Source organism: Terrapene carolina, unplaced genomic scaffold, assembly GCF_002925995.2.
Source record: "Terrapene carolina triunguis isolate 2854851 unplaced genomic scaffold, T_m_triunguis-2.0 Scaffold836, whole genome shotgun sequence".
Lineage (NCBI taxonomy): Eukaryota > Metazoa > Chordata > Testudines > Emydidae > Terrapene > Terrapene triunguis.
The window spans coordinates 2,838,095-2,849,808 of record NW_020665187.1 but is presented as its reverse complement, the minus strand read 5'-3'; the positions used below and the strand labels follow the sequence as shown (position 1 = coordinate 2,849,808).

Sequence of the window (11,714 nt, the reverse complement as noted above, 5' to 3'; positions counted from 1 at the left end):
CGCTGGGGTCCCAGCAGGGCACTGCTTTAGGGAAGCTCACAGCGCTGGGGTCCCAGCAGGGCACTGCTGTGGGGAAGCTCACAACGCTGGGATCCCAGCAGGGCACTGCTGTGAGGAAGCTCACAACCCTGGAACACTGCTCCAAGCTTTCCTCTCATCCCCTCCTACCACACCTGGCTTGAGACCCAGTGCCAGGGACGGTTCCGCATGGCCCGGCACTCGGCTTTGAGCCCTCTCTGCCGGATGCAGGGGGCCCCCGTGCAGAGCCCCACGGCTATCTGCAGCCCTCGGAGCCCGCTCACCGTGCCGGAGCCCCCGACGGTGGCGTCTCTGGCCCTTTAAGCCTTGGTTGTGTAATTATGGTTGCGCGGAGCTGGGAGTTTTTCTTGGCCCTGGGCCAGCGTCTGCAGCTGGAGGCTGGTGGTTCTCCTCCGGGATTTTCCGGGGCTCTTTGCTCCGTCCATCCGTCCGTCCGTCCAAGGGGCGGAGGGCTGCGCTGGAGTCAGAGGAGGGGAAGGCGGGGGGCGAAGGGAGAAGTGGCTGAGCGAGGGAGGAGAGGATAGAGGGAGCGGAGAAGATCCTGCACCGGAGGGGGAATTGGGGGCCTCCCCATGCGGGGAAGAGCTGGATGGAGAAACCCGGCATCCTAAAGACGAGCGCCACCCTGCCCTGCTGACCCCCAGGTAAAGCTCCGCAGTTGACAGCCAGGGGGAGCTGCGGGCGAGGCGGGGACAGGACAGGACGCCCCTCTGATCGGCCCTCTCCGCCCCCTCCACCAGGGGGCAGCCTAGGGCAGAGGAGGACCTGATTGCTAAGAGGACTTCATCTCGCCAGGGCTTTGCCCAAGGAGTGTCTGTCAGGGGTGTTTATCAGCTGGCAGGTGGTGCCCGGGGGGGTCCGGAGCCTGCTACTGGGAAGGGTGGGCAGGGCTGGGCACCGTCCCCCAGCAAGTTATCTCCGTTCAGTGCTCTCCGGATGCCTGGGTCCCTTAGAGGTGATGTTACGCTGAGATGACACCTTGCGAGAGGGGGGTTTATAGACTGAGGCATCATCTAGTGTTTAGAGGACTGGTAGCAGGACTCCTCTGTTCCTTGCTCTGAGAGGGAGTGGGGTCTAGTGGTTAGATGAAGGGGGCTGGGGGCCAGGACTCCTGGGTTCTATCCCAAGCTCTGGGAGGGAGTGTGCTCTAATGGTTGGAGAAAGGGGGGGGGGGGAATAGGGAGCCAGGACTCCTGGGTTCCGTCACTCGCTCTGCTACCGACACAGAGTGACTGTGGGCAAGTACCTGTGCCCGCTCTGTGCCTCAGTTTCCCCACCCACAAGCTGACTTTCGTGGAGGGGGGGATGAAGTGTGGTGGTTGGTAGAAGCAACATGCTCTTCAAACACTGATCCTGTTCGTAGGAAGCGGCCCCAAGCGGGGCTGGGGGGGGCAGCCAAGGGCCCTTTCCACATGGCCCTTGCTTCTCTCCCAGAGTTTCTAGTTACGGTGCTTTTCCCACCTCCCAGCCCCCTCTCCATCCCGCAGGCCGAGCCAGATGTTTTCCCAGGCCGAAGCTGAGCGGGGAGAGGGGGCAGGAAGTTTGCACTGAGGATGATTTGTGCGACACACTTTGCTCTGGACAGCAAATGTTGTTCAGACAGAAACTGCAGGCAGGGAGGGGAGGGGAGTAAACAGGCCGGGGGACAAGGGAGAGGATAGCAGAAGGGATGCAAGGTGGCTAGCAGGAGCCGTGGAGGAGATGGCTCTTGCGCCAAGGTGGGAGGGGCACCAATTGCCTAGCCAGGAGGAGGGAGAGGAAAGGAGATCGGATGTGTGAGGGGCTCCTGGGGTGGGATGTGGGGAATGCAGGCTGCGGGGGTGTCGGATCAGTGAGGGATTTGTGGGGCAGTGAGGAGCACAGGCCGGGGGGTGTCAGATCAGTGTGGGGCTCGGGGGGTCAGATCAGTGAGGGATTTGGGGGGCAGTGGGGAGCACAGGCCGGGGAGTGTCAGATCAGTGTAGGGTTCAGAGGGTCGGATCAGTGAGGGATTTGGGGGGCAGTGGGGAGCACAGGGTGGAGGGGTCAGATCAATGTGTGGCTCGGGGGGATGGGGAGTGCAGGCGGGGGGGTCTGATCAGTTCGAAGCTCAGAGGGATGGGGAGTGTAGGCCAGGAGAGGGGGGCTCGAGGGGAGCTCAGTCCAGAGCATGGGTGGCCAACCTGTGTCTCCGGAGCCACATGCGGCTCTTCAGACGTTAATATGCGGCTCCTTGTATAGGCACCGACTCCGGGGCTGGAGCTACAGGTGCCAACTTTCCAGTGTGCCAGGGGGTGGGGGGGACTCACTGCTCAACCCCTGGCTCTGCCACAGGCTCTGCCCCCACTCCACCCCTTCCCACCCCTCCCCTGAGCCTGCCATGCCCGCCCCTCGCTCCTTCCCCAGCCCCCAGAGCCTCCTGCACCCCACGAAACAGCTGATAGGGAGGGGCAGGGAGGGAGAGGGAGGTGCTGATCCGCGGGGCTGCCGGTGGGTGGGAGGCGCTGGGAGCGGGGTGGGGGAGCTGATGAGGGGCTGCTGACGTATTACTGTGGCTCTTTGGCAATGTCCATTGGTAAATTGTGGCTCCTTCTCAGGCTCAGGTTGGCCACCCCTGGTCCAGAGGGTCAGCTCAGCGAGGGGCTCGGGCAGGGGAAGGCAGATGGCCTGGGGATGGCAGGCTGCTCTGGGGGGCTGGAGAGGTTTCAAAGCCTGGAGGCTGTGTGGGGCCAGGAGTGGGTGGGGAGAGCTGTTGGAAGGGGAGGGGTGGGGAGGAGGCGGGGGGACGTGGTCTCATTTCTTCTTATGCAAGGGGCAACCCATAGTCTTTCTCCTGCCTGTTCCTTCCTAAGTGCCCCACCCCCATGGCTCCAGGGGGAGCGTATAGGCCCAGCCGGGGGCAGGGGATGTACCTGGCCACTCAGCCCCACAGCTGCATGGGGAGGGCGGGCCGCGGGGTGGCACTCAGTTCAATCCCTCAGCTGGCTCGTTAAAAAGCCCATCTAATTTTACGACCATTGTTAACAGAGATTTATGGCCCCTGGCTGATTCAGTCTCATTCTCCAGGGCGTGGGGCGGTCAGGAAGGAATCCCCTCTGCACAATGCGCTAGGTGTTTTATGGGGCTGGGGGGGAGCAGTGACACATCTGGTGTTGGCCACAGGACGTTGCCCCAGGGAGACCCTGGCTTGGCAGAACCCACCTGCCTAATTCTACCTTCCCTGCCTGGCGGGACCTCTGCGTGCCTTGTAATTAGGGGCTTGTTGGTACTCGGTGCTGGCATGCAGGGCTGTGGCGCTGCCAAGGCTGGGATGCCTGGGGCTCTGCCCGGCCCCGGTCCCACTAGCTAGCGCCCAGCCAGCCGTGGCTTGTCCTCTCCCTGTGCCGGGGCCGGCTCCTCCGTCGGCTGATGTGCACCCAGCTGGCATGGGGAGCGAGAGGGTGGGGTCTGGGGGTCTGGCTGCAAACCCGGGGGGGGGGGGGTTCATCCTGTAGCCATGCCCTGTCTCCCAGAGGGTGAGGGGCAGAGGTGTGGGGAAGGAGCGCGGTTGGGGGTCCCTTTAGGTTCTTACAGTGAGTCCCTGCTGCTGCAAAGACGTCCGGATCTGGTTCCTGGCCTGCGATCCCCATCCCACCTCTCCCCCCAAACCCCTCATTGATCCAACATGCCCCCCCAGCCCGTGTCCCCATCCCACCCCCTCTGATCCCTTGTGTGATCCAACATGCCCCCCACCTGCCCGCATGCCCCATCCCCACCTCCCCCCAATCCCCTCTGTAATCCAACATTGCACCCCTGGCCTGCGCTCCCCACGCCACCTCCCCCCCGAGTCCCTCGCTGATCCGACCCCCCTGGGTAGTCTCCCCGCCCCCTCCTCCGCCAGTTCCCAACCCAGCCCTAAGCCCGGGCACCAAGCGGAGTTGCTGGGGCGCTCGCGGTTGTTGGGTGAGCTCTGGCAGGGAGCCCCGTGTCTGGCCAGCTCCCAGGACGGTGCCCAGGGTGTCAAGGTGGCTTGGACGGAGACGTGCCACAGGAGGCAGGGCAGGCGGGGAGCGGGGATGGATTGCCAGGCCCTGCTCCCTAAGCCAGGCCTGCTAGTGCCCCACGGCCCTTGGATACACAGCACCGCCCCTGGCTGTAAGGACCACGAGAGCGTGATAAGGATCTCCAGCACTTCCCGTTTCCTGGCTGCCAGGAGATAAATAAACTCTCCTGGATACTCGAAGGGCTCAGGGCATGGAGCTGGGCCAAGGGGGAGCCGGGCAGGAGGGAGTGGGTGAAGGGCAGAGAGGCGTGGGCATGCAGGAGCTGACTCCGGCGGGGGCAGGCTGGCACTGGGGGGGCGGTGGACGGGAGGGCGGGGCGGACACTCAAGCACGGGCTTGGGAACACGGAGGCCACAAGCCCAGGACCCGGCCGCCGCCCCCGTCTTAGCGTGGAGGTTAGATGTACCCATAGCAGGATGCGCAGATCTTCTGTAGCAGCTCCTTGCCCCACAAGGGGCGGGGGGGGGGGGGGGGGGGATTGTACTCCCCTTAATACCAGCTCTGCCCCCAAGACTCCGGCATGGACCCCCTGCATCGACCCAGCGACCACAGCGCGTCCTTTAGTCAAAGCCACCAAGGCATTATGGGAAAGGCAACCTTGGCACAGCCAGGTGCCCCCCTGAGGTGGGGGTGTGGGGCAGGGGAGGGCTCACCGGCCCCCTCCGAGTCTGTTTCCTTCTCTCTGGCTGGAGCCGAGGGGGAGGGGTGGGGCCGGGGGCAGGTGAGGTAGGGTCCGGGCTGAATGGGCTCACTGTGCGCCCCCAGCCCGGGGTGGGGCGCAGCCTGTTTATGTTTCTCTATATATAGCCTCCCCCCACCCACCCCGGCCATTCCGGCCTCGCCGCCGCCCAGGCCCTGCCATGAATCGCGGCCTCTGTGTGTGCCCGAGCTGGAAAGGGCCAGCCCGGGCCAAGAAAAACACCCCTTCCCCACGGCCCAGGGGGGTCCAGCCTCCTCACTGCACAGAGCCCGCCTCACAGGCCCCCCCGCCCCCAACCCAGAGGAGGAGACGTCCCGTCCGGGGGGGGGTGGAGGAAGCGTCCCGGTGGCTGCCACCACACAGATTTCCAGGGGACGCTGCCCGGCTGGGGTCCCCACACCGCGCTGACCCCCTCTGGCTTCTTGTTTCAGGTGGCGTCATCCTGCCAGCCCCTTCCCCCGCCTGAACTGGTAAGTGCCGAGATCGGTCTGTCCCCATTCGCACCCCTCTGGCGATCTCTCACTGAGCCACTGGTGGCTAAAATGGGTAGGGGTGGGGGAGAAAGGCGGTTGCCATGGGCCAGCCACGGGAGCCGCCAGCCTTGCTACCCCGAGTCCGTATCTCCTGGCGCTGGGTCCCTGGTCGATCTCGCCAGAGGCCTGGGTCGGGGCCCGGATGGGAGACGGCTCAGGAAAACCCCAGAGCGACGGGCCGCAGCGTGGGACGCTCAGAAAGGAGCCCTTGGCCTCGGCGCTGACCCCAGTGCCGGGCACCAGGCTGCTGGCGATGCCATCTTTCAGGCCAAAGGGAGAACCGAGCACCTGGTCACTCCTGCTCCTTCAAGATCCGCTGGAACTTTTTTCAAGAATGAGAGCCGCCTCCACCCGGTCCTGGCCAAATTCCAACCTGGATTGGGTAATGCCGGGCTCCCTGCTGGGGCGCTGGCAGCAGGAATTAAATCTCAGCCTTCGGGATCTTAATGCATGAGCTAACAGATCCACCTCGCCTCGCTGACCCCGTAGCAGGCTCATCAACCTCTCCGGCCTAGATCCCTGCAGCGGCTGCTGGAGATGCACAGCGCCACTGGCATGGAACACACTCGGATTCACTTCCTGTCCTAAACGGGATGCAGTGTAGCTGCTAACCAGCTGCCACGTCCCACCCCAGAGCTGGCTGCATTTCAGCGCTGGGTGAGCCATTCGCCCATTCCATTGGGCGCTTCGACTTTCGGGTGCCCAGCTGGAGGCCTGATTTTCAGCAGCTAGAGCTCCTGATCGGAGTCCGTAGCGAGGCCGGGTAAATTCCAGGGGCTTCTTCTAAACCAGCGGGAAGTGGCGCAGATCCCCATGTGCCGAGTGAGCCTTGGCATCTGGTGGCATCCGGGCCTCAATGCCGGGGCGTATCCTGGTATGGAAAGCTGGGATACTCCCACTGGATGGAGCGTGGTGGCCGGCCTTCCTGGCCAGTGATGTGGGGGGGGAATTGGAGAATAAAACAGCCAAGGGCTGGGTTGGCTGGATGGCTTGTGGGAGCGGCTCGGGCTAGTGAGTAAGTCACTGGTTCGAAACTGGGTTGGGACAGCAATGGCTACTATTTGTCACCGGCTGATGGTTGTTTGGTGGCCTTTGCCTTTGGTGCCTCAATGGGCAAGCATCCCCTGTGGCTGGCAGGCTGGGTGGGAGGGAATAGAACTCATCTCCAGAGGGAGTCGTCGCCCTACGGCTGCCTGCAGCGCGCCCGGGTGCGGCAGAGCGGAGGAAGCTCGATGCCGCTGTCTCTGCCTGGTGCACAAACAGCTGGTGTGGACATCAGCCCTGGGACCTGCTGCCTGGTGAGCTCAGCCCTTGGCAGTGAAAAATCGTCCCACTCCACCCTGTCAGAGGAGATCCAGATGTAGCATCTCCCAGCCAGTGGCTTTGGCAGGAGGGTTCCTCTCTGGCCTGAAACAGGAAAGTTCCCTGGGAAACACTCCAGGGGCCTGATTCTCCATCATGCTGCGCCTTGAGTTGGCACAGGGCGGGCAAATGACGCCAGCGTGTGAAGGACAGTCAGGCGAGGAGCGTTCTGATGATGTTCAGAGTCGCGGGGGGCTATAGTGGGACTCAGGGGGCCTGGGTTCAAATCCATGCTCTGCCACAAGCTTCAGGTGACCTTGGGCAAATCACTTAGTCTCTCCGTGCCTCAGTTTCCCCACGTGTACAACAGGGATAATAGCCCTGCCCTGCCTCATGGGGGCGCCTCAGGGAAGGTGAGGGAACTCACCTAGATACCTTAGCTAGAAGTTGTGGCGGCCCCAGCCCAGAATTTCTGGGCTGCCAGCCTATGGTCCCTCTAGCCTGATGCTGCCGATGCAACACTAACCCCCACAGGCAGCTTCCTGACCCCCACAGCTGGTGTCGGGCCTGGAGCATGGAGACTGATCACCCAGATTTGCTTTCTTGGTGCAGTCAGGACATAGTCTAGGAGGCCCCTAGATCCATTCTTGGGCACCTAAATAACTGCTGGATTTCCACCAACAGCCCCCATGGACTGCAACAGCTTTGCCCTTAATGGCCATGAAACATACGAGGATGGCAGCCCACTAGGCACCCCTCCTCCATGCTTCATCTTCCATGGCCACATCCAACCCTGGCCATTGCTGGAGACGGGCTACGGGGCTGGATGGACCCTGGGTGGGTCTCTTCTAGGCCAGATGGACCATGAGTCTCCTCTGGGAGGATGGGCCATTGGTGTCTTCTGGACTGAACGGGCCACCGGGCTGTTCCCCTCGGCTGAGTCCTGTATTGCCCTCTCCATCCCTGGAGTCAATCGTAGCCCTATGTGCCCATGGTCAGTGTCAGCGTTTGGGTGACTCCAGCACCCCACCCTGCTCTATGACCTAGCTCATGAGCACGGGGCCGAGAAGCTCCTGGAACTAAGAGCCCCCTGGACAGCGTTAGCTTTCCCCACCTGTCCCCTTTGATCTGAGACGAGCAGGTGTATCCTTTCCCAAGGCGATTCGCTGGCAGACCTCCTCAGCCTGATGTCAATTTCACTTCCTGCTGCCCGCCAGTTGTGCCAGCTGGGCTCCAGGTCACTTGGGAAGGAAATGGGGCCACGATTCAGCTGAATTACGTCACGAGGCCGCTTCAGTGAGGAGCTCCGTTCCCAACAGCCGGGGGGGCGGGGGCACCCACTGGCTTCCCCTGAAAAATCTCAGCAGAGAGGCCCCCAGGCTCATCCCTCCTTATTACCTGCCTTAGAGGGCTCAGCTGAGATTGCGCTGGGTGCTGTACATGTGACCGCTGCCCCCTTGGCAAGTGCCCCAGGGAACAAGAAGCATGAGCTGCTAAAGCACCAGGCTCCAAAGCTGTGAAAGACTCAGGGGCTTACATAACAGACAGAAGGCACGCACAATCTAACAAGGGGATAAGAGGCTGGAGGGGAAACTGAGGCATACAGCAGCTTAGGGACAGAGCTGGGACTAGAACTGGGGTCTCCAGTGTCCCTGGGCCACACCTGCTCACAAACAGGGAGCGCCACCAGCTGAGCCTCTTGCCTGCTTCTTCCCCGTTCCTGACGTCCTCCGCCCCCAGCTCCGGGCCACATCACGCAATCGGTGGTTGTGGGACCAGGGGAGGTTTACAAACTCTAGCTGCTGACCTCAGGGCCGGCTGGCTCAGCGCCCAGGCCTGGCGTCTCAATCTCCTTCTCCTCTTGTCAACTCCCCTCGCTCTCTCTCTTTTCCCTTTTCCCCGTACTCCAGAGGCGGAACACTGCTCCGGCCCGGCGCATCGAGCACTTGGTGAGTCCCCGCCTCAATTTATCCCATCGGACCCCAGATCCGTGCCCCATTCCTGGCGGGAGCCGGCGGGAGACCTTCCCTCTGCCCCAGGGGAAGTGGGGAGAGATCCCATCCCTCTCCCCCCCAAAGCTTGGGGGATGGCTGGATGCTGGGATTTTTGATAGGGAGGGCTACAGAAATGACACCCCCCCAAAAAAAATCCAGGGGTGCTTCAGTGGGGGTGGTGCCTAGTGGGATCTGCGTATAAAGAGCTGAGGCAGGGATCCCTCCCGCGCTGGCCTGCTCCCCCAGCCCTTTCCCGGAGGAAATAGAAGAGAAGTGGCTCCCAGACCGAACAAACGAGGTGCCAACAGAACTGGTTTTCCACACACCCCCCACCCCTGCCCTGCCTGCTCCCACCACATGGGGTGCAGGGTGAATGAACTTCCCCACCCTCACTTGAGACCCGCCCTCGCCAGTCCCAGGCATAACCCCCCCAGCGTCGTTACTCTTTGCAGGCTCGCATGAGACGAGTGTGGGAGGCCTCAGCTCTGTCCCCCAGGGATGCACCCCTCCATAGCTGGCTGCCGGCGGCACCGCCCGCCCTCCTGAGTGGAGAGGCCAACGGCCCAATAGGCCAACGGGACTGGGCTCATCCCAAAGGGGAGTGCAGAGGCGGCAGGGGGGCAGGGATGCTTGCCCCAGTCCTGTGCTGTCCCCGCTCAGCCTTTGGTCCCCAGGACTGTCAGCCCAGGCCCTTTCCTTGGGGAGAAGGCTGATCTGGGAAGCAGCCCTGGGGGTTGCTGACCCATAGCGCCTGGGGAATTCAGCCCCGGGGAGCCCTCTTCCTGCCTCGTGGACTCTGCCCCGTCCATTTCAGTGCGGGGCCGGGGGCAGGCTGGCCTGTGATGGGAGAGGAGTGGCACTGCATGGGGCATTCTGTGTGAACGGGGGCCAGCCTCCCAAACCCTCCCCTTGAGACGTCCCCGACGCCCGATGGGGGGAGCTTGCGAAGGGATCTGGATTTCCCTGCCAGGACCCTGCATGGTTATTCCCACACCGGCCAGGCGTGGAAGGGAACTGGGCCGTGGGGTTCGGGGACGGGGGTGAATGGGGTGATGGCGGGAAGGGGGTTGTTTGCCCATCCCCAGCCCTGCCCATTCATTAGGCCCTGCGGGGCGTTGCCGTAGGACCCGGGGTTGGGCCAAAGCTCCGTTGTGCTGACCTGTCTCACCCACGCCCTCTGACGGGGCCCAATGCCCCCACCCGACCCCTCCCCCTGCTCTGTGTGCACCCGGGCTGCCCCCACCCGGTGTCGCTATGCAGCCTGGGGCAGAAGAGGGGCAGCCGGGGGGCAAGGGGTTAGCCTGCCGGTGCAGATCTAACAAGGGGGGGAGAAGCGAGTGGAGAGCTCCCGCCCGTCCTCTGGGCTGGGAGCCGGGGCCCCCACCCACAGCCAATTCCATTAGGTCAGCGGGACTCTGGGAACAGAGCGAGGGCAGCTTGGAGTCTGGCCTCTGACATCCCCCCGGGGGATCGCGAGTTGCAGGCTGGGCGCCGGCGGGACCCGTCCCAGGCCCTCCCAGGCCGTTCCCACCCTCCTGCCCGTCCCCGCCCCCCAGCAGCCTGGGCCCGGGGCTGTGGTTCGGTGCCAAGGAGTTGACGGGGGGCCACGTGGGCCCCAGATTTCCCCACACTGACCAGCATCCCCCCTCCCCTCTCGTCCCCCAGGGCTCCACCAAATCCCTCCACACCTCGAAGCAACGGAGCACGCTGCCCAGGTGAGTGGGTGGGGCCAGCAGGGCTGGGGAGGGTACGGCTCGCAGCCTGCTCCTTGTCCGCCGCCCCCCCGTGGAAAGGGGTGTTGGCTCAGACACCGAGTGGGGGGATCCACTGCTGGTCTGGGGGTCCATCAATGGGGTGCATGAGGTGGGCTAAAGCCAGGCACCCTGCTAGTTGGGGGCAATACCCCAGGGAGCTGCCCGCCCTGCAGGGGTGGGGTACCCCCAGGAGCTGGCACACCCCGACACTCAACCCCCTAACCCCCCCCCAGGAGCTTCAGCCTGGACCACGTGATGGAGCGCAAGTACGACTTCGACCTGACCTACATCACCGAGCGCATCATCTCCGTCTTCTTCCCCTCCGCCCTGGAGGAGCAGCGTTATCGCGGCAACCTGCGGGAGGTGGCACAGATGCTGAAGTCCAAGCACGAGGATAAGTACACGGTAGGGGCCGGGGAAAGGCAGCTGGGGCTAGTGGTTACAGCAAGGGGGCTGGGAGCCAGGACTCCTGGGTTCTATCCCCATCTCTGGGGGAAGAGGAGTCTAGTGGTTAGTGCTTGGCGGACTGGGAGTCAGGTTGCTGCCACTGACTTGTCCTGTGACCTTGAGTGAGTCTCAAGCGCCTATCTGTGCCTCAGTTTCCCCCCCGTGTGGCTGCACAGGGATAACAATGTCAATCGTCCTGCCCCCGGCGAGGCTGTGAGGTTTCCTCAGTGTTCACATGGGATTCGTGCTCCGGCCAGCCGCCGGGGCCCTCCCAGCCAGGCAGCAGGGCGGGGGGTGCTGCAGCCAGGGGCGGGATTTGGGCATTTGTGTCTGAGAGGCTGTGGGTTGGAGGCTCAGCCCTGGGCGTGGGTCTCACACCAAGGCCCGTCGGGGCTGGAGGGTTTGGGGATCGCGGGATGGGGCAGGGCCCCTGAGCTACAGTCGCCGTCCCGCAGCCAACGAGCTCGCTCTCTGCCTTGCAGCTTTTCAACCTGTCCGAGAAGCGCCATGACATCAGCAGGCTGAACCCCAAGGTGAGAGGGAAGGGGCACCCCACGTCCTCCGGGGGATCCCTGGGTTCTCCCAGGGCGGGAGCAGCGGGAGAGCTGGCCCTTCCCAGCTGGCTGTGTTAGGGGGGGAGGAATCTAACCGCTTGCACCCCGATGTGGCGCAGGTTCAGGATTTCGGCTGGCCGGACTTGCACGCGCCCCCCCTGGACAAGATCTGCTCCATCTGCAAAGCCATGGAGACCTGGCTGAACTCGGACCCCCAGCACGTCGTGGTGCTGCATTGCAAGGTGAGGGGGCAGGGCGGAGCTGGGGGGCCTGGGGGTGGGCGAGGAATGGGGGGAGGTGGGGGAGGGGGCAGAGCCCCTGCCCCGCGGCGGGGTCATGCTGGGTCGGGGGTTGGGCTGCAGCAGGCAC

The 11,714-nt window shown here is 63.6% G+C and overlaps 1 protein-coding gene across 1 annotated transcript in view; it reads left to right on the top strand.

Moving 5' to 3' along the window:
- The window catches only part of LOC115271389 (tensin-2-like), a gene marked incomplete at its 3' end in the record, with an annotated part of 14,110 nt that extends 2,520 nt beyond the window's left edge, over positions 1 to 11,590 (top strand). Inside the window, exons 3-8 of the mRNA XM_029913724.1 lie at positions 5,193 to 5,231; positions 8,507 to 8,545; positions 10,256 to 10,305; positions 10,578 to 10,749; positions 11,274 to 11,324; positions 11,465 to 11,590. Coding sequence (XP_029769584.1) covers positions 5,193 to 5,231; positions 8,507 to 8,545; positions 10,256 to 10,305; positions 10,578 to 10,749; positions 11,274 to 11,324; positions 11,465 to 11,590 — 477 coding nt within the window. The remainder of the gene's footprint in view (positions 1 to 5,192; positions 5,232 to 8,506; positions 8,546 to 10,255; positions 10,306 to 10,577; positions 10,750 to 11,273; positions 11,325 to 11,464) is intronic.
- Positions 11,591 to 11,714: the final 124 nt, after the last annotated feature.